The sequence below is a fragment of the Ursus americanus genome, chromosome 6 (assembly GCF_024610735.1).
Source record: "Ursus americanus isolate L20-20 chromosome 6, mUrsAme1.1.p, whole genome shotgun sequence".
Classification (NCBI taxonomy): Eukaryota; Metazoa; Chordata; class Mammalia; order Carnivora; family Ursidae; genus Ursus; species Ursus americanus.
The window spans coordinates 25,721,571-25,739,547 of NC_142132.1; the positions used below are offsets into that span (position 1 = coordinate 25,721,571).

The 17,977-nt window shown below is 58.0% G+C and overlaps 1 protein-coding gene across 1 annotated transcript; it reads right to left on the bottom strand.

Annotated features, from left to right (window-relative positions):
- Positions 1-1,448: 1,448 nt before the first annotated feature.
- Positions 1,449-17,084, bottom strand: TRIM8 (tripartite motif containing 8). The gene is made up of 6 exons (XM_045802995.2): positions 14,262-17,084; positions 5,066-5,161; positions 4,482-4,715; positions 3,647-3,678; positions 3,397-3,512; positions 1,449-3,045 (listed from the first exon to the last, which is right to left on the bottom strand). The coding sequence occupies exons 1-6, from the start codon at positions 14,829-14,831 to the stop codon at positions 2,438-2,440; spliced, it is 1,656 nt and encodes a 551-aa protein (XP_045658951.1). The 5' UTR covers positions 14,832-17,084; the 3' UTR covers positions 1,449-2,437.
- Positions 17,085-17,977: the final 893 nt, after the last annotated feature.

The window sequence follows — 17,977 nt, forward strand, 5'->3', positions numbered from 1 at the left end:
TTTATCTGCCCACCAGCACCTGCCCCCCGGCATCCTTACACCCTGGGCTGCAGGGCCACTGTGCTCCAACCATCTGCCCCCTCACTTTAGCCCCAAACAGGTGCAGGGGAAGAGAAGGGGGCAGGCCAGCTGTTGTCATCCTGTCCTGGCTCCGGCTCCCTGCCGAAGTGGGGAAGGGGAGCAATGAAGCAAGGGTCCACCCACCCGACACTGAGTCATTTTCTATTCCCACAGGATGGGAAGACAGCTTCTACTTAGCAGGACCAAGACTCTGTCTTGGTCTGGCCAGCCCACTGGCCAGGGGAACATGGCCTAACCATGGCCTGACCATGCCCTTCAGCCTGGGTCCTTACTTTAATGAAAGGGGAAGTGACTATGGCTGGGTGAGGCTGGGATCCCTGGCACAGGACAGCACTTACCCATGGCCCCCTGCCTTGTTCTAGCCTTCCTGGGATAGACGGCATTTGGGCCCTGATTCTATGCAGACAAGGGGAAAGAGGACTAGGCACCAGCAAAGGTTGCCCCTCCTACTAGCACAGTAGAAAGGCACAGGCTGCTTTATGACATAAGATCCACCTGAAGTGTTAGGCAAAAACCAGAGATCCTTTTTAAAGATCACTCCCCCCACCCCCAACAGAGGTGTCTCTAGCCCTTCCTTCTATCCGAGGGTCCCCGTGACAAGCAAGACCCTAGCAATCCTTCATGGCAGCACTTCTTTTAACTGGGGAGTTAAAAATACAGATTTTTAAAAATACAGACGGCTCCCAAGGAGTCTAAGCAGGCCCCAAGAATCAGCCCTTTTAACAAGCTCCCAAGACACTAGAGAGTTTGAGCAGCTCTGCCAAAGGGGATGGGGGTAGAATGTCTTCCTCACCTTGCTACCGTACCTCCATGCCTCTGAGAGCCAAATATTTTCCTGACTGCCCCATGTGCAGGGTAGGGGCCCGGGCCCAAGTCACCACAGGAAGCATGGAGCTGAGTGACACCCCCAGTGGGGGCCAAGGCCCACTTAGACTAAATTACAAAAAGAGGATCTGCTCCATTTAGGCCCACAGCCCTGCACAGTGCCTGGCACTTAGCATGTGCTCAATAAATATTTGTGGCCTGAAGGAGGTAATTTTGCAAGACTCACAGAAAGGTATTTCTTCCTTTGTCTGTCCTAGCTAAGAACATGCTGGCAGAACCTCAAAGAAATGCCAGGACCTATGAAGCAGGGGGCTGGGCCTGGGAGGCCCTCGCTCAGCAAATATTTGTCAAATGAACCCAAGGCTGAGAGGAGATGTAGTTAGTGCCTGACGAACTAACAATCACAGGCCTGGAACAGTCTAGATGGAGCAAAGAACCAAGGCAAGGAAGGCAATGGCTTCCATCCCTCAGTGCCCTCTCTTGTACCAACATCTGAAGACCCTAGGCCTGGGGAAGTGAGGGGTAAGAGGCGAGGCAGGGAGTGGGACTGCGCCATCATGTTTATTAGAAGGTTGGATTTCGGTGTGTGCTCTAGACAGATTACAGAAGAAATACCTGTGCCTTGAGAACAGGAAGTCCATGATTCATACAAAGTGCTCCCTACAGGAAGTTGCTGTGTCAAAATCCAGGCAAGGACCCAACTCGGGGCAGCCGCTCCTCCCCCACTGACCTCAACAAGGGCTGTGCTAGGGTTTTTTATTTTATTATTTCTTTTATTTCTCTTTATTATTATTAATATTATTATTATTTGCTTTTGCTGTGGTCACTATCATTGGCAAAGTTCCTTTTCCCCTTTCCTGGACATGGGGTTCCTGTCTTTAAGATTCCACTCTGAGGCTGAAGGTGCCAAAAGCTGCTTGAGAAGTGGCCTTTGAACTCCATCTGGGAGGATGTTGAGAAGAGGGAAGCAGGAGAAATCATTCTTGGTTTAAAAAAATTAAAAAAAAAAAAAAAAAAAGCCCCACAATCTACAGGTCATTTCTTAGTCAGTGATCAAATTGCCCAAAAGAAAAACGAGAGGAGAAGCGGGCCAGTGGGCACACTGGTCCTTCCTCCCAGGGCTGGGTGAGGAGGGTTGGATCCCCCAAGGCTTTAGGGGAAGCTGAGGCTCCTTCCAGCCACAGGGGTGAGAAGGGGAAGGAGTGGAAGAAAAAAGGAGAAACAGAGAGAGAGAGCTCAATGCCTTGAAGTAGACGTTTTCCCAACTCCAGGGCCACCTGCAGCCCAGCCCAGGCCAGCTCTCACTGTCACCCCTGCGTCCAGGAGCTTCATTTAAAAAAAAAAAAGAAAAGAAAAATTAAAAACAAAGCCCCAAACAAAACAAAATCCAAAAGGAAAAGACTTGGGGGGAAATGAAGGAGGAAGGGAGGGAAGACCCGAAGGTAGAAGGGCAGGTCTCTGGATGCATAATTCCCGAGCCACTGGGGGGCGGGGGGGGAAGATTCCCCAGCGCCCCACTGCCTGCGTGGCGTTAGCTCGTCACGTAGTGTTTGGTGGACGGCTGCCCATACACCCTGTAGAAATCCTGGTGGCCAGGCTGCTGGGAGGCGTCGAGCCAGTCTCTGACCGCCAGGCCAGGAAGGGACTGGGGGACGGAGGGTGTGGGCGGGAGCGGGTGTGAGTACTCCTGCGAGGGCACTGTCCAGGGAAAGTGGCCGGAGCGGGGGTAGGGCTGGTGGCCACCATGGTTGGCCACGGAAGAACAGTAACAGTTGTCCACAGAACAGACGAGAATCTTGCGGCCGCCATACTGGGGGAGCATGGGCTGCTGGGTGGCGGAGCCATTGGGATACTGTGATGGGGGGAACACAGGACTTGAGTGCACTGGTTGGGCGCCGCCCGGCAGGGCCACCAAGTGCTGCGTGGAGCTGCAGGGCCCCAGGGGCTGCCCTGACTGGCCCTCGCCGCTGGCTGTGCCCGCTGCCCCATATTGGCTGCCCACAGGGCCTGACGACGTCTCTAGGAAACTGGCCTCAGGGAAGGCCGTTGAGTGCTTGCGCTTTTCCGCCCCAGAGCTGCTCACGCCACAAGGGTACAGGGGGACGCTCTGCAGGAAGGGCACCGGTGTGCTGAAGGGGCCTGTGGAGAGTTTGGGGCAAAAGTCGCCAGAGCTCCCATCCCAAGCAACCCAGGCCTCCTCTCCCCGCTTTCTATCTATAGGACCAAGCTCATTACATCATGCACTACCCTTGGTCAACAGGGCCTACCATTAGCAGGTAGATACCATGATTATTCCCATTTTACAGCGGAAGAACCTGAAGTTTAGGGAGGTAATATGGCTTTTCCTGAGGTCCAATAGCTAGAAGTGGCAAAGCCAGGATATGAAGAAAAGACTATCTGACTAGGCCATGCCACCTCTCAGAGAGAAGGCTCTGGCATTCCTCCCTGCCCAAAGGGCACTTTCCTTTCCATTGAGGATACCACCCTCACCTTCTAGCATCTTCCGCAGCTGCTTCTCCTTCTTGGCCACCTCATTCAGGAAGAGCTTGGAGTTCAGGTGGCCGATCTTAGGGGGAGAAAGGCTGCTGCCCGTGCAGGTCTGGGTCCTGGGGGCAGTGGACGGGGCATCTGCTGTGAGGAGGTATCACCGGTGAGCCTGCCCTACCTCCCCCCGGTGGGCCTGGCCCTCCCTGCCCTCCCCGTGATGTATTCCCCTGGCAGCCAGTGGCCATCTGCTTACCTGTCCATTAGGATTTTCACAGACTTGGTGTTCTAGGGGGAGAGAAGAGGGTTAGTCAGTGGGCAAGGCAACAGGGGAGAGCTGCCCCATCCTCCCTCTCCCCAGGCAGGGCTGACCATCTGATTCCAGCCAAAGTGTAGTAAGGGGGGAGGGCGTCTCTCCATTTCTAGAAGACACGGATAGCTAACATTTACTGAGCACTTACTATGTGACAAACACTGTTAAGTGTTTCTATATATTCATCACTTTATCTACACAACACCCTAGGAGGAAGCTGTTAGAGGCACTCGGTCCTTCATCCGAAATCCTTGGGACCAGATGTGTTTTGGAATTTGGAATTTGTTGGATTTTAGAAGGGGAATATGGTCCCTGTACCGTATAGTATCTACCATCCCCAGTAGGACATCATCATTCAATAGACCAATGCTCTTGCAGCAAAATGTCTGAATACTTGTATCAAGCAAGATAAATAAAGACCAAAAACTGCCGACATGAGTTCAGTTTTCCTGTTAAATGAGTTGTCAGAATTTTTTCTACTAGTTTTCGGAGGCTTTTAAAATTTGGTATTGTGGATAAAAGATAGTAGGTAGATCTGTATTATGAACCCCATTTTATGAGTGAGGGACCTCAGGCAGAGGGCATATCTGTGACGCGCTCCCAAGCTCACAAAGCTAGAAAGAGTGGGGTGGGAGGGTTCTGAAGCCATGTAGGCTGGCTCCAAAACCCTGTGAGCATACTGCCGGGGGGGGGGGGGGTTCTCTGGGGAGCCAAGGATGGCCGACTCCGGTTTAGGAATGACCGCAGGTGCCGCCAGCCGGTCCCGGGCCCAGCCCACCTTCATGAAGCTGACGTCTTCCGTCTTGTCGAAGAGCAGCTGCAGGGAGCCCAGCAGCTTCTTGGCCTCCTGCATGCGCTCCCCGAGGTGCAGCGCCTGCGCTGCGTTCTCGCTGCAGAACTTGGCCTGGGCCTTGTCCAGGACCTCCACCGTCTGCCGCAGGTCCTCGTCCAGCAGCTGGTGCAGCTTTTCATACTGCAGCCGCACCTCCTCCTTCAGCTGGCTCACCTTCTCCTGCAGGCAGGGGGGTGAGAGCGGGCGGACCGTGAGCCCTGGGGACCTCGGGCTGCCGCTCCCGCCGGTCTCACATCCTTGGCTGGTAGAGTCTGGGATGCCCCCCGCCCCAGGCTGCCCAAGGCTCCCGAGGGCAAGGTCTGACCTGCTCATTCCCTGCTGGTAGCATGGGGCTCTGGGCCAGCTGCCCCTGGTACCAGTGGGAGCTCATCCACCGTTCACTGAGTACCTGACCAAGGGATTCTGGCACGGAGTTGACCACAGAAGAGATCCTGGCCCAAATAAGGAACCAGCCCGAGGCCCCGCACCCAAGCCTCCCCACCCCATACCATGGGCTTGGGCTTAGCTACCTCCACCAGGCGCTTGTCTGACTCAAGTTTGTACAGCTGGTCCTCAATGTCCTGCTCTCGCTCCTCCAGACGGTCCTGTTGCTTCATCAGCATCTTCTGCAGGGACAGGTGGGGAAGGGGCATCAGAGGGGGCTGCAGCTCTACCCCTTACCAAGGATGGGTGAGCACCACCCTTCCCTCTACAGAACAGACTCATCCTATAGAGTCTTTGACTTGGATGGCCTAAATTTCTACCATCTAACCTTTTCTGGCCCCCACACAATCCCAGGGGCCTGGTGACAGCTGTCTGGCCAGCCTGTTCCCAGGAACAGAAAGCCTGGAATAGCTTCCCACACATACTAGCCCATGAGCTTTCTGAGGGCAGGGTCAGGCAGCCCCTGTTCTAAGTGCTTTTCCTGAACAGACTTATCTAATTATCCCAGTAATGCTATGAGTTAAGTACTATTATTATCCTCATTTCAGAGAAGAGGAAACCAGAGAGCTTAAGCAACTCGTCCAAAGTCACACAGCTAGTAAACGTCGGAGCTGGAAACAAACCTAGGTGATCTGGCGGTAGGTCTGTTCTCAGAGGAGGCATGCCGCCTCTCTCTGGGGACCTCCATCTTAGAGATGAGTACCCTAAGATGCAGAAGGACAAACAACCTTCCAGTGTCATACAGGCCCTCTGGCCTGGTCCACAGTTCTCACCCTATACATGCCTTACCTGCATTTGGGGCATCAAGGGCAGCTACCCCTTCCCTTATTCTTGACGCTGAGAGCTAGGCTGCTGACGTCCTTGCTAGCTCTCTCAGACTCTCGGTTGAACCCAGGTGGAAGGGAGACGCCGGCTCTCCTAAGAACCCAAGGCCAGCTTACTGGAAGGTGCTGGACCGAGCTGCTCTTCTCAGCCCTTGATCTCCTGTCTTCATAAGCCCTCCTCTCCCAGCCCTGCCCATCCTGGCTGTTGCATCCATCCTGTCATCCTCTCTCACCAGACATGCCTCTTCAAACATGGTCTCTTCCTGCTCAAGAACCCTCAATGAGTCCCTCCTTGCAATACTTCGGCCACAAGGGCTTTCTGACAACTTGACTTGCCCAGCCAGGTGGGCTGCTATCCTGCCCGCGGTGCTCCGTGCACATCTGAACTCCCTGCACCCCTCTGACACTCTTCTCTAGCCCACGGGGCCTCCTTCCTCCCTCTCTCCATCCTTCAAGGCCCAGCTTAAGGCCTCAAGACCTAGGAAACTTTCCATGGCCCATGCTCGATGTTTGTGCGGGTCCCTCCCTGTCCTCTCCAGGCAGCGGGCTGCCCCATTGTGCCTTCCCTCTGTCACCAGGCTGCGCAGCACGGCAGCCGCTAGTCACATGTGGCTATTTAAACTGAAGTGAACGGAAATGAATTCAGTCAAACATTAGTTCTTCAGTTGTGCCGGCCTCAGTTTCTGAGTGCTCAATAGCGACATGGAGCCAGTGGCTGATGTACTGGACACTACAGGTATGAGAGAGGACCATCATCACAGAAACACCTAGAGGACAACACTATTCTGCAGTCTGCCTCGCAAAGTGAGGTCTATCTCCCTGCAAACCTTCAAGCCTGCTGAAAATAGGATTTTGCTGCTGTCCTTTTCTACCTCCCTCCCCAGCCAGGCCGCACAGAGGCCCCGGCACCCTATAGATCCATAACAGGCTGACTGAATAAAGCTAAGGTTTTGCCTGCAATACGACGTTTGCAAAGCACGTGGCACAGAACCTAGCTCACAGGAAGGAGCCACACCACAAGGAGTGGTTCTTTTTCTTCCTCTGTGCAGGCCTCAGAGTGACCCTCAAGTTTGACCTATGACCCCCACTCTTCACCCAGACCCAGCTGGTTTCCTAGAGACAAGCTGCCACCAATCCCTTCCTCACTCCTCCAACCCATTTTACATTTGGGGAAACCAAGGCCAGCAAGAGCGTTAGGCAACCTCGTTGTGAGTTGGTGGCTGCCCTGGAAACAAAAACCAGGACCCTGGGGACAAGAGGAGGTGGTGGGATAAAGCTCTCAGATTCTAAGTTGGAGAAGCCTGGGGTACCCCCCACCCACCCCCCGCTCCAAACAACTTGACTGCTGAGCTAGGACAGGACCTCCAAGGACCAGCCCCAAGGAAACCTTGCCCTGCCCCCAGCGCTTTGTCCTTCCAGCAGGTCCCCACACCAGTCCAACATGCACAGGGGGCTGCTGTCAGCCTGAGAGTCAGAGCCTGAGGGGCGGGGGGGCAGAAAGAGGCAGTCACGCATCCTCCCTGTCTGTGAAACTGCCCACAGCTATAGGAAGAGGGCAGGCAGCACCTTGCAGCACTGCCCAGAACACACCAAGCCCGCACTGCCACCTGGGCCCGGGCCCCCCTCACGCACACTGTTGCACCCAGCTACACTATACCTGTATCCGGCCCCCTACACGGTGAAGGCCAGGCCTCCTGAAGGCCCCAGACAACTGGGGAAGGCCTGCCATAAAAGTAAGGTCTCCAGGACTCCCCTTCAGGAACATTAGGGCCTGTAACAACTGGCCCTCAAATTGTTGCCTTCTGGCTGCCTTGTACCCACACTCAGAGAACAGGGCACCCCCCTCCAGATGTGTCTCAGATTCCAGACCACTCTTGTCTCTCCAGTGCTCAGGACACCTGCAAGCCCAGGCCCCCACCCACCCGCACATCTGTGCACCATGGTCTCCCTGCCTAGCTACTGCTCATGACCAAACCCATCAGTATCAGATTAGGGACGCACCTGGGGCTGAGTCCCAGATGAGGGGCAGGAAAGAGGCAGCCCCAGGTAGGTTCCCAGACCAATTTCCCCAGAGGCCTGGAATGGGGGCTGTTCCACTCCCACCCTCCAGAGCAGTGGGAAGCCCCTCTCCTGCCCACCTGGAACCCCTTCAAGGAGTTCATGGCTGACTCCTCAGGGAAAAGCCAAAGGAGGCACCTCCTGTCCAGTCCAGCTCTGTCCCTCTTCTTCTAGGCTTTTCTCAGAGCCTTTCCTGGCAGTACTTCTACTCTGGGACCTTGCGCGCCCAGAGGCCTCTGGGTTGGGAGCCCCGTCCAGGCCCAGCAAAGGCAATGGTCACACTCTCTAGCAGGTAGCTGAGTTTCACTTCCCCTCTCCCAGCTCAGAGGACATTGAGCTCCTGTCTCTGCTGCAGAGGTAGGTAGGGGAGGGGGCAGAAATGGGAAGGAAACTGGCAAGGTTGCCAGTCATCATGGAGGGCTGGGAAGGGGGCTCAGGGGCCCATGCTGGCCAGCTCAGCCTTGCAGGAACTGCCCTCCCTTGAGGCCAGATGATCTTAATCCTGCCACAGACAAAACCTTGGGGAGGCAGGGGGTTGGGGGGATCACTGTTACCTTAGGCACTGGGAAATCGGGGGAAGGGAGAGGAATATCTACTTGCTGCCTCTTCATTAGCCCTCACCTCAATTCCACCAAATGACTGAATCGGGTTACTGAGAACTGGAAGATGGGAGAGAAGAAGCAAGACTGACAAGCCCCCCCATCCCGCCGCACTATCCCAACATCCGGGGAATTGCTGAGAGCCGAGGCCCCATTTCCCATGTGGGAAAAACATGCAGCTGAGAGACAGGACCAGATTTTCCAGCTTGATTCAGAAATGGGCTCTCAATACAGGGGGGAGGGCAGGGGGCACTTTACAAACTGCTCCCAGCCCACAGTGAGTCACCCGGACTGTGGCACACCTCAAGGGCGCAGGTGCAGGAGCAGAGCTGAGTGGGGCCGACTGCAGTGCTGGAGGGACCAGGCCCCTGGCAGGAAGCACAAGAAACGATATGAGACCCAGCTCCACTCAGCAGTCCCTGGCCCTGATGGGACCCGCTCACTCTTGGCCCTGGCCCTTAGGGCTTAGGCCTTTTGTGGTCTGCTCCTGGGCCTGTGAGGGCAAAAGCATCAAAAAGCCTCGGGGGCACTCCATTCCCATCCCATCCCACCTGGCGGGGATAAGGAGCAGGCCCCGGGACACCCTGCCGCCCATGTTCCAGACTCCGCCTCGAGCGGCTGCCTGGGATGGCCCTCCCGACTCAGACAGGGGGCACTTACAGCCCGTTACGTTCCTGCCCCCGCAGAGCCTCACAGCCCTCTGGAGGCTCACTGGCCAGGCCCAGCTGGCATTTTTGACGCCAGACTGGACTGGGCAGACGGGTGAGGCCATAGGGCCTCTGGGCTGCATGAAAGTTAATAAATAATAATAATAAAACCCTCAAGTCAACCTTGAAGAGAAGCAAGGTCAGGAGGGAACAGGGCCCCAGGGGTTGGGCCAGAGGCAGGCCCGACGTTTTCAAACAGGGCCAGGGCCGATCTAGCAGCCCCTGTGGTGGCTGCGGCGGCAGGGAGAGGTAGGCAGGCAAGAGAGGGCGCCGGGCTGCAGCACACCTGTCTCGGCTCCGGCCCTGGCCCGGAGAGCTCCCATTCCAGCTCCAGCTCGGGCTGCAGCCCCCGCTCAGAGCTACCCCATCGTAACCCCCTCCCCAGCTTCCACACCTGCCCCTCCCACTCTCTCCCCGAAGCCCTCGTCCCAGGAGCATGCCGGCCTCCTCTCTCCCTGGGCCACAGCACTCACCCCTGGCCTCAGAGCAGCTCCTGCCTGCCCTAAACACCCCTCTCCAGGCCTCGGCCCCTGCCTCGGGCTACCATGTGGAACCCCGGGGCAGAGGCAACCAGAGCAGCGGAGAGGCTGTAGGGCAGGAGCCAGGGCGCGGAGAGCAGCAGCAGCTCTGAGACAAGCCCCGGCAGACCCCAGAGAAGGTTTCCCAGCTGCAGAGTGGAATTAGCTTTTGCCATGCAGAGAGCAGCGCTCCGGGGCAGCAGAACAAAGAGGCGAGAGAGAAAGCCCCCCTTTGTCTGGGTTTGAATGCCAGGCCGGCCGGGAAGGAAGGCTTTCCCAGAGCCAGGGATGAGGCCAGCCAGGCCTGCCTGCTCCGACCAGGGCAGGGGCCCAAGCTGGGCCCACCTTCTGCCTATGCCCACCCACACCGCCTCCAACACAGCTTCGCAGGATCCGTCTGGACGTCTGCGTCCAAGACCCGCCGCGGGCAGCAAGCTCCCCGAAGGTGAATTCCACCTTTCCAGCCCCTCCGCAACAGCCCCGCCAGGCGAGAAAGTCACCCGGGACTGAGAACCTGAGCAGGCAGCCGCAAGCTAGCAAGTCGGCGCTGACGGCGGGCGTCCCACTCAACTCCCAGTCCCCTGCGCAGGGCGGGCGGGCCCGCCGTCCCCTCCGCTCACAGACACGCTCGCATGGCCCCCTGACCCCGCAGCCGCACACAGCCAAGTCAGTCACTCGCACGGTGCCTTCACAGAGATACACGTGGGAGATACAGAAAATGAGTCACGTGTTGAGAGACACAACCAGACACGCTGGTTACACACAAGCACACACACCTGCAGACACACGGAGCTGCAGGAGGCAGAGGGTGAGCGTGACGGGCGCCGGCTGTGTCAGCAGGATCCTGGGGTGGAGGTGGGGGCTAGGCCTCTGGCTGAGACTCCTCTCTGCTTGGGGCCCCGGGCCCACCTTCCCCACAGACGCAGGATAATCAGGGAAGGGGCCCCTGACACACACACACACACACACACACACCTTACACCTCACACACACGCCCCAGCTCCCACCCCACCTGAGGTCAGGAGTACGGTTGGAGAGAGGGAGCAGCAGAGCTGGTGCTGCCTGAGTCAGCAGGGCCTGGGCCGCCCTCACTCCCACAGCCCACCCAGAGACAGATACCTGCGGCCGAGACATCAGATGCCCTCCAGGGTCCCAGGACAAACCCTCCAGCCAAGGGCAGTGTGCGCTGTGTAACCTCACCGCTAGCAGCTACAAACCCCAAGTTGGCCTGAGCAGTGGGAGCGCACCCCCGCCCCAACAGAGAACATCTCCTCTCAACACTAAACCTACAAGAATGGAAGGAAAAGGGTTCTGGCAACATTTCCAGCCTTGATTTGTGGTCCTAGGAATGACACAGGGGCACAACTATGACATGAGTGCAAACACACACACACACACCCTGAACAGCTCCTCATACATATAACTAGGCCTTATCTTGGGTTTTCTTTCCATGTGGAAGATGGTTATGAGGTAGGGATGCTGGATGGTCCCAGCTTACCCCAGTTCCCCATTGCTCAGATGAACCCCTAAATCAGGGGGCTGGTAGAGGGTTTCACCACCTACGGCTGCCAGGCTCAAACCTACCTGGATATCCCAATTTTGGAAATGTAGCCTCTCGTGGCGCCAAAGGAGAATATATTTGGGGTCTAGGTAGGCACGTCCCAAAGAGGGGTCTTTGGGGCCCACCCACTGGACACCCAGGCTTCAGGGCAATGGGGCCTAAACACTGGCTTCCCCAGGACAGAGTGGGGCAACAGAGTTGGCAGGACTGACTCTGGGTCCCCTGCTATCCCCCAGGCTGGAGAGAAGCCCTGCTTGCCTTCCTGCTGGGCCCCTGCTCTAGACCACTGGCCCATGCTCACGTGGATGCTTGTGAGTATGTGACTAGAGCCACCAGGGAGAGGTTGATCAGTTTCCTATTTCTAGCCAATAAGGCATGTCAGCAGCTACCCGCCCCCAACCCTCGAGGACAGAAAAGAAAGCACAAGAAGAGGGGCTGTATTTTCAGGCATGTGCCAGGTCTCCGTGTATCTGCTCCTACATCCGGGAGAATTCTGTTGCTCTCAGTCACATCCATGGTATCAGCAGAGGCCCTCAGGCAAGGGAAAAAGAGGCCCAGGGAAAGGCCCCTCCCCCCTGGCTGGAGGAGGGACAAGGGACGCAAGGGGTTCTTCCATTCAGGTTCCCCACAGCTCTTCCCCTCCCCTGAGGGTGAGGCCCCTCTTCCTCCACATTCAATAAGTCCAACTCACAGTGAGTGGTGCTGGCCTATTGAAGGGTTTCCAACTCCAGTGCCCTGGGTCACAAGAGAGAAGCCAGAGGGCTGGGGAGGGGGCTCCAGGAGGGGGATAAGGCTCAGGCTGCCGGGCACAGATACTGAGCGCACAGAACTGCACATCTGGCCCTGAAGCAACCCCACTATTTGTGAGCCTGTCCACACCAGGAGCAAAAATGAACACATGAACACACACACACACACACACAGGCACACACATGCATGCATGCAGCTGCTGACAAAGTTTAGTGCTTCCTTCCCACCCAGTTCCTTCCATGAGCTGGGATCAGGGACCTGCTGGTGGGAACCCCAGAATATACTCTGCATGCATGGGCAAACCACCTCCCCACCCAGTCCCCAACTGTACAGACGAGAGACAGGCGCATTTAAGAGCAAAGCAGTCTCAGAGACTCTTGCAAACACAGACACACATCTAAAGATACCCTCCTACTACCGAATCAGGCACAATTATGTTTTCTCTCCTCCCAAATGAAAAGCACCCCTAGCACTCAGACACAGTTAAGAGCAAAAGCGTGGGTGCAGGCACACATTCACTCATCACCCTGGCTGCTGCCCCCTCCCCGGTTCCTTTCAGCCACATCTCTTGTCTTTCTCTTCCTGTCACTTTCCGCTGCCAATCCCAGGACAGAGAACTGGACAGCGCTCCTTCCTCCTGCCTCTGCGCTTTCCCTCCTTCCCCGGCCTTTCCATCTTCATTAATAGCAGCGGCTTCCCAATCCTGAGAAAAGTCTGGGCTCTGCCTGCCCTGAGTTGGGGGTGGACACCAGGGGCTCATCTGCTTCCCCTGGGCCTCTGCTTCTCAACTCCCGGGGAGGGGAGAGAATGGCTCCTCTCTCCATCCCCTCCACTTCCCTTAAGAAACCAGAGGTCCTGTCCTGGTACAAAAACCCCGAGCTAGCCCATCCGATTGGAAACTAATTATACAGCAAATTTTATTTATTCCTGCCCTCAGCCTGTGGCGGCCCTCCTGCCTTTTGTTAGTTGTATGTGTATGTTTTTTAATTGCTAAACAGTGACTCATTCTGACTGGTCCCCCCCCACAGGAAACAGCCCCCGTCCACAACCGTCCCCTGCTCAGAGCTTCCTCATACCCAAGCTCCCCACTGGCCTCGACTAGCCTCCAGGGGCCCCCACCCATTAAACACTCCCAGTCCAACCAAAGCCCGACCTCACCCCCATGATATCACACCCAGGCTCCAAGCTGGGGCTTCGAGATGGCTCAGTCTCAGGCCAACCCCTTCCTTCTGGTATGACTCAACCCTGAAAGCCAGGGGACCAGGGAGGGACCTAGGAGGAGCCCCCCTCCACTCAAGGGGACGGAAGTATTGCCTCAGTCCAGCTCCAAAGCCAGACCCAGAGGCCTGAGGGGGAAGGCGGTTTTGACATTGGCTGCTGCTGCCGGGTGTATACAATGGGAGGGGATGCGGTTCTGTAATCACCCAGCCGGCAGCCCAGGGGAGCCAGCTGCCTGAAACCAGATTGCAAGGCAGCTCAACCTTAAACCCACAGGATTCTTTTTCCGTCTTCCACTTCCCCTCCCCAAATGTGGGAGGGCTGTGATAGAGGGCTGGGCTGGGAGAAAAGGGCTCAGGGTGATGAAGACACATACTTTAAGGTTTGTTCATGCGGACGCAGGCAACATACATAGGCACACAGAGGGCAGTGATTCTCACACATGAAGAGTGGGCTACTGGGAATAATCAGAATGGCTGAGACACTGTTCAGTGGTGCCGCTGGCTGTCCAGGCCTTGTCCAGATAGATAGCAGAGTTCTGTTCCCCCTCCGGAAGCTCCCCTCCACCCCCCCCCCCAGTGTGTTTCCAATAGGGCTTGAAACGAACATGGCTGCTTTTGTTTACTTCCTCATTGGTATGCCAGCATCATGGATCATGTCAGCCACAGCAGCGGCACCAGGACACTCATTACATAAACAGCAGCTGGAGAAGCAGGACCTGGGTCACTGCCTTGGTGACTTCCCATAGGGCCTACAGAAACAAGGCTGGGGAAGGGAGCTGTGAGCAGAACAGAAAAGCAACACCCAAACTCTACCCCTCACCTCAATTCTATAAATGACTCAAAAGATGGACCTATGAGCACAGGTGCAGGAATGTATCAAGGAGTGAGGGGCCCTTCTTCCCAGGACCTTGCCCCTAAACTTTCAGGGTAGAAGAGTTTGGAAGGGGGTGTCCGGCCTGATGTCACAAGAGTTAGCTAGCCTGCCCGGAGGGTGGTCCCCAGGCGGTAGGGAGTGAGTGTGTGTGCGTGCGCGTAGGGTACTTGCCCGGATCTCATTCCTCCGGATCTCCACGTCGCACACCGAGTGTCCCTGATGCGCACCGCTGTAGTAGCAGCAGTATTGGCACACGGCCACCTGCTCGGCCTCACAGTGGTAGAGGCGGTAGGCGTTGTGCTGGGGGCAGCTCCAAGCCCGCACGTCGTCCGCCTCCACCAGGAGGTGCCCGCGGGCGGTGGAGGGCTGCTGCAGGTGCGTCTGCACGTGGGACTGGCAGCAGGGCGCCTCGCAGCGCAGGCAGACCTTCTGCGCCGGCAGCGGGGGGCCGCGGCGGCAGAACACGCAGTGCAGCGCCGCCGGCGGCTTCTCCACGTGCAAGGCGTTGAACTTCTCCACGATGTTGGTGAGCTTCAGGTTCTTCTCCAGGCCCGGCTTCTGGTTGTAGGCCTGGTTGCACTCCGGGCAGCGTACCAGGCCGCTGTCCTTGGCCCACGCCTCGCCAATGCAGCCCCGGCAGAAGTTGTGTTTGCACGGCAATTGCACCGGCTCCACGAAGACATGCAGGCAGATGGGGCAGATGAGCTCCTCCTCGAAGCAGTTCTTCCAATTCTCCGCCATGGCGGCCGCGGGCAGGGGGCCTGGGCAGGCCTCCCCAAGTGCCCAACTCTGGGGGTCCGTCCCGTGCAGCTGCAGGCCCACCGAGCCCCGAGCTCCGGCCTCAGGCAGCCCCGACAGTCGCTCAGTCACCAGCGCCTTCCGCGCGCCTGCCCCCCACAGGAGGGAGCCTCGGTCCTCCCGCCGCGCGCGCCACCGGCTGCGTCTCCTCCTCCTCCCGAGCGCCTAGCGGGAGGCGGCGGACTGCGCCAGGGCCGCGGCCGGGACACCAGCCCTGGAGGGGAGCGCCGGGGTCCAAATTCCATATAAGAGGCCGCCCCCCCCCGGTCCGCGCGGCTAGGCCAGCGGCGGCCCGCGGCCTGCGCCCGGCTTCGCGTCTGACATTGGGGCGCGCCCCGCAGCGGACAGAGCCCGGGAGCCGCACACTTCCTGCAGCGACGACGGCGGCGGCGGCGGCGATGAGGCTCCCACCCGGCGCGCCCGCGCAGCACCTCACTCCCCTCGTCCGGGGTCCGAGAAGCCGGGGAAGCGGTAGCGGCCGCGCCGAGATCGGCTAGATCGGGAGCGGGCGAGCTAGGCGAGCTGGCGGTCCCCGGGCCGCGGCGCAGGCGCCCCCCGGCTGGCCGGCAGGGTGCGGGTGCGGACTGCGGGGCGCAGGCGGGCCGACTCCGGGGCGCTGCGTGCGCGCAAGGGCAGTCATTCAGATGAAATTCCAGTCCCCGGCCAGAGACACCAGCCCGCCTCTGCCTTCCTCCTCCCTTCACAAATAGAAACGGAAGGGGGAGGGAGAGAAGTGGAAAAAAAAAAAAAAAAAGCCAACCAGAAAGGGAGGGAGAAGCCCCGGCGGTGCTCCGGCCTGACCCCCTCTTCGCGACTTCTGCGCTTCCCCGAGGCCCGGCGCCCGGCGCCCCCGCCGCAGAGAGACCCCGCTCTCGGTCTCCGCGCTGGGCGGGCGCCTCGGCTCTGCCGAGGAAAACAAGGATTGATCAAACTAGAAAGGAATTTTTCTCAACTGCTAATGAACAGGAGGCTCGGCTCCCGGCCCTCCCCTCCCCCCCCGCCCCGGCCCTCCCCCTTCGCCACCCCGGCCCCCCTCCCCCCCACTTTCTTTTCTTCTCGGCCTCTGCTCCGGCCTGGAAGGCTCGGGGCTGCGGTCGGAGCCAGCCTGCGGCGGCAGGGCCGGGCCGAGCCAGCCGAGCCAGGCTGCCTCCTTCAGAGCCCAGCCATCTTGGGCTCCTGGCGGCGGCCGCGGTGGCCAGGGGTCCAGGCGCGCTCGCTCGAGGGTCCTGCAGCGGGCTTTCTCCCTCTCTCTCTCTCTCTGTCTCTCGGTGGGATTTTTTTTTTTTAAGGGGAGGGCTGGCGGCCTCCCTCAAATTAGGAGAGAGAGAGAGGAGAAAAATGCCAAGTCCCGATTTCTCTCCACCTCTGCTCCACCCACCCCGGTCCTTTCCAAAAAATAAAAAAAGATTAGAATTGGAAGAAGTCGGCAGAAAGGCGAGCGCCGGCGGCCCCCGGCTGCTGCCCAGGCGACGCGTCCGGGGCGGGCCCACGCCAGTCGCTCTGTCTGTGGGTCCGTTTGTCCGCCTGAAGCTTCACAACTGAGGGGAGGGCACTTCGGGCAGGGTCTCCGCAGCGGCAGTCGCCTCAGAGCTTTATCCTCAGATCAAAAAAAAAAAAAAAGGAAAAAAAGGAAAAAAAAAAACCCCAACACTCTCATCAGGGCCACCTTCAGCCATCTTGCGCGTATTATTATTATTTCAGGAATAATCTGTTTAATAAAAATAGCGGCGTCTCTAGCCCCCTCCCCCGCATTCCGGGCTCCCCGCCCCCTTTTAATAATAATCTCGATAATAAAAATGATCTGCGCGCCGGGCAGTTCTTTTCCTGCCTCTGTTCGCTAGGGCTCCTGCTCTCCCCCCGGGAAGGGGGCGCAGTGTGTGGGGGGGCGCCGCTGGGGCTGGGGCGGGGGTGAGTCCCTGCTGCCCGTCAGTCGGCGCCCTCCGCCTCAGGAGGAAGGGAAGGGCGCCCTCGCCGCTACCTCGCTGTTGGAAGGAGGGCGGGCGGGGGAGGGGCCCCGGCTCTTGGGACCCGCTGGAAGGGCGCACAGGGGTCCCCAATCTTCCCGCCAAGGCCTGGCCTCGGAGTCTGCAGCCGGGGGCAAGGGGATACAATGGGCTCCGAGCAGAGTGCGGCCGGCAGGGTGGGGATGCGGGCGGGCAGGGGGCTGCGGTGAGCTGGACTCTCGAGCTAGAGCGGAGACAGGCGGAGGGTGGTGTCCCTACATCAGGGCCGGTCCCGCTACACGGGAAGGGGGCGGGGAGACCGGGAGGGGACGGGAGGAGAAAGCGGCAGCGCAACGGCGGCGCCTTTAATCAGCACCCGCTGGTTCTGCCCACCCGGCCCCGGAGACCAAGACGGACAGGGAGGGGCGGGGGCATAAGGGCGGGGCGTATTGTCCGGAAGTGCTATTACAGCTGCTGAGGCTCCCGGCTCCTCCCCTTTTCCCTGTCTGGAGTTGGGGCTGTTCCGGAGGCTGCTCCCGCTATTGGTCCCCAAGATGAGGCTCCGCCTCTTCAAGGCGGGGCATACCCGAGAGCCTCACGTGACTTGCACTTACTTTGGTACCTTAAACACTAGGGTGGGAGGAGAGTTCTGCGCTTCTTAAAAGGGCGATGACGCCGCTGCGTAGTGGGACCACATCTTCCTGGGCCTTTTCACCCGTGGCTCTTTTTACCTGGGAGGAAAGGGAGGGTTTATCCGTCTGCTCCTTCTGTCTGATGGAAGTGAGCAGGTAACTGCAAAGGTTCGCTGTGGGGCAATTTCCCGATGTCCTTAATACTTTCCCCCAAATATCTGACGCTTAAGACTACCAAGCAAAATAGGCATTGTTTATTTATTAATAAGGGAATGAAGGCTTAAAGCAGTGAAGTAGTCCGCTGGAGGTCGATGGGTCAGTCAGCAAATATTTAACAAAAGCCTGGAAGTGCCAGGCATTTTTCTAGGCCCTGGGGATTCCCTGGAGAACATACACTTAATAATGATGATATTATTATTGTTATTAGTATTGTTAAATATACAGGATAATTTCTGTGATAGAGAGTAAGGGGCTCCCACAGGGCTCCTCAGAAAAGTGACATCTGAGTCAACAC

Coding starts and splice junctions, on each gene's coding strand:
- TRIM8 (XM_045802995.2), bottom strand. CDS start 14,831: ATGGCGGAGAATTGGAAGAACTGCTTCGAGGAGGAGCTCATCTGCCCC. Junction 5,162..14,261: donor TCCGGAGGAATGAGATCCGG/GCAAGTACCCTA, acceptor CTGTCCCTGCAG/AAGATGCTGATGAAGCAACA. Junction 3,046..3,396: donor GCTGCGGAAGATGCTAGAAG/GTGAGGGTGGTA, acceptor AACTCTCCACAG/GCCCCTTCAGCACACCGGTG.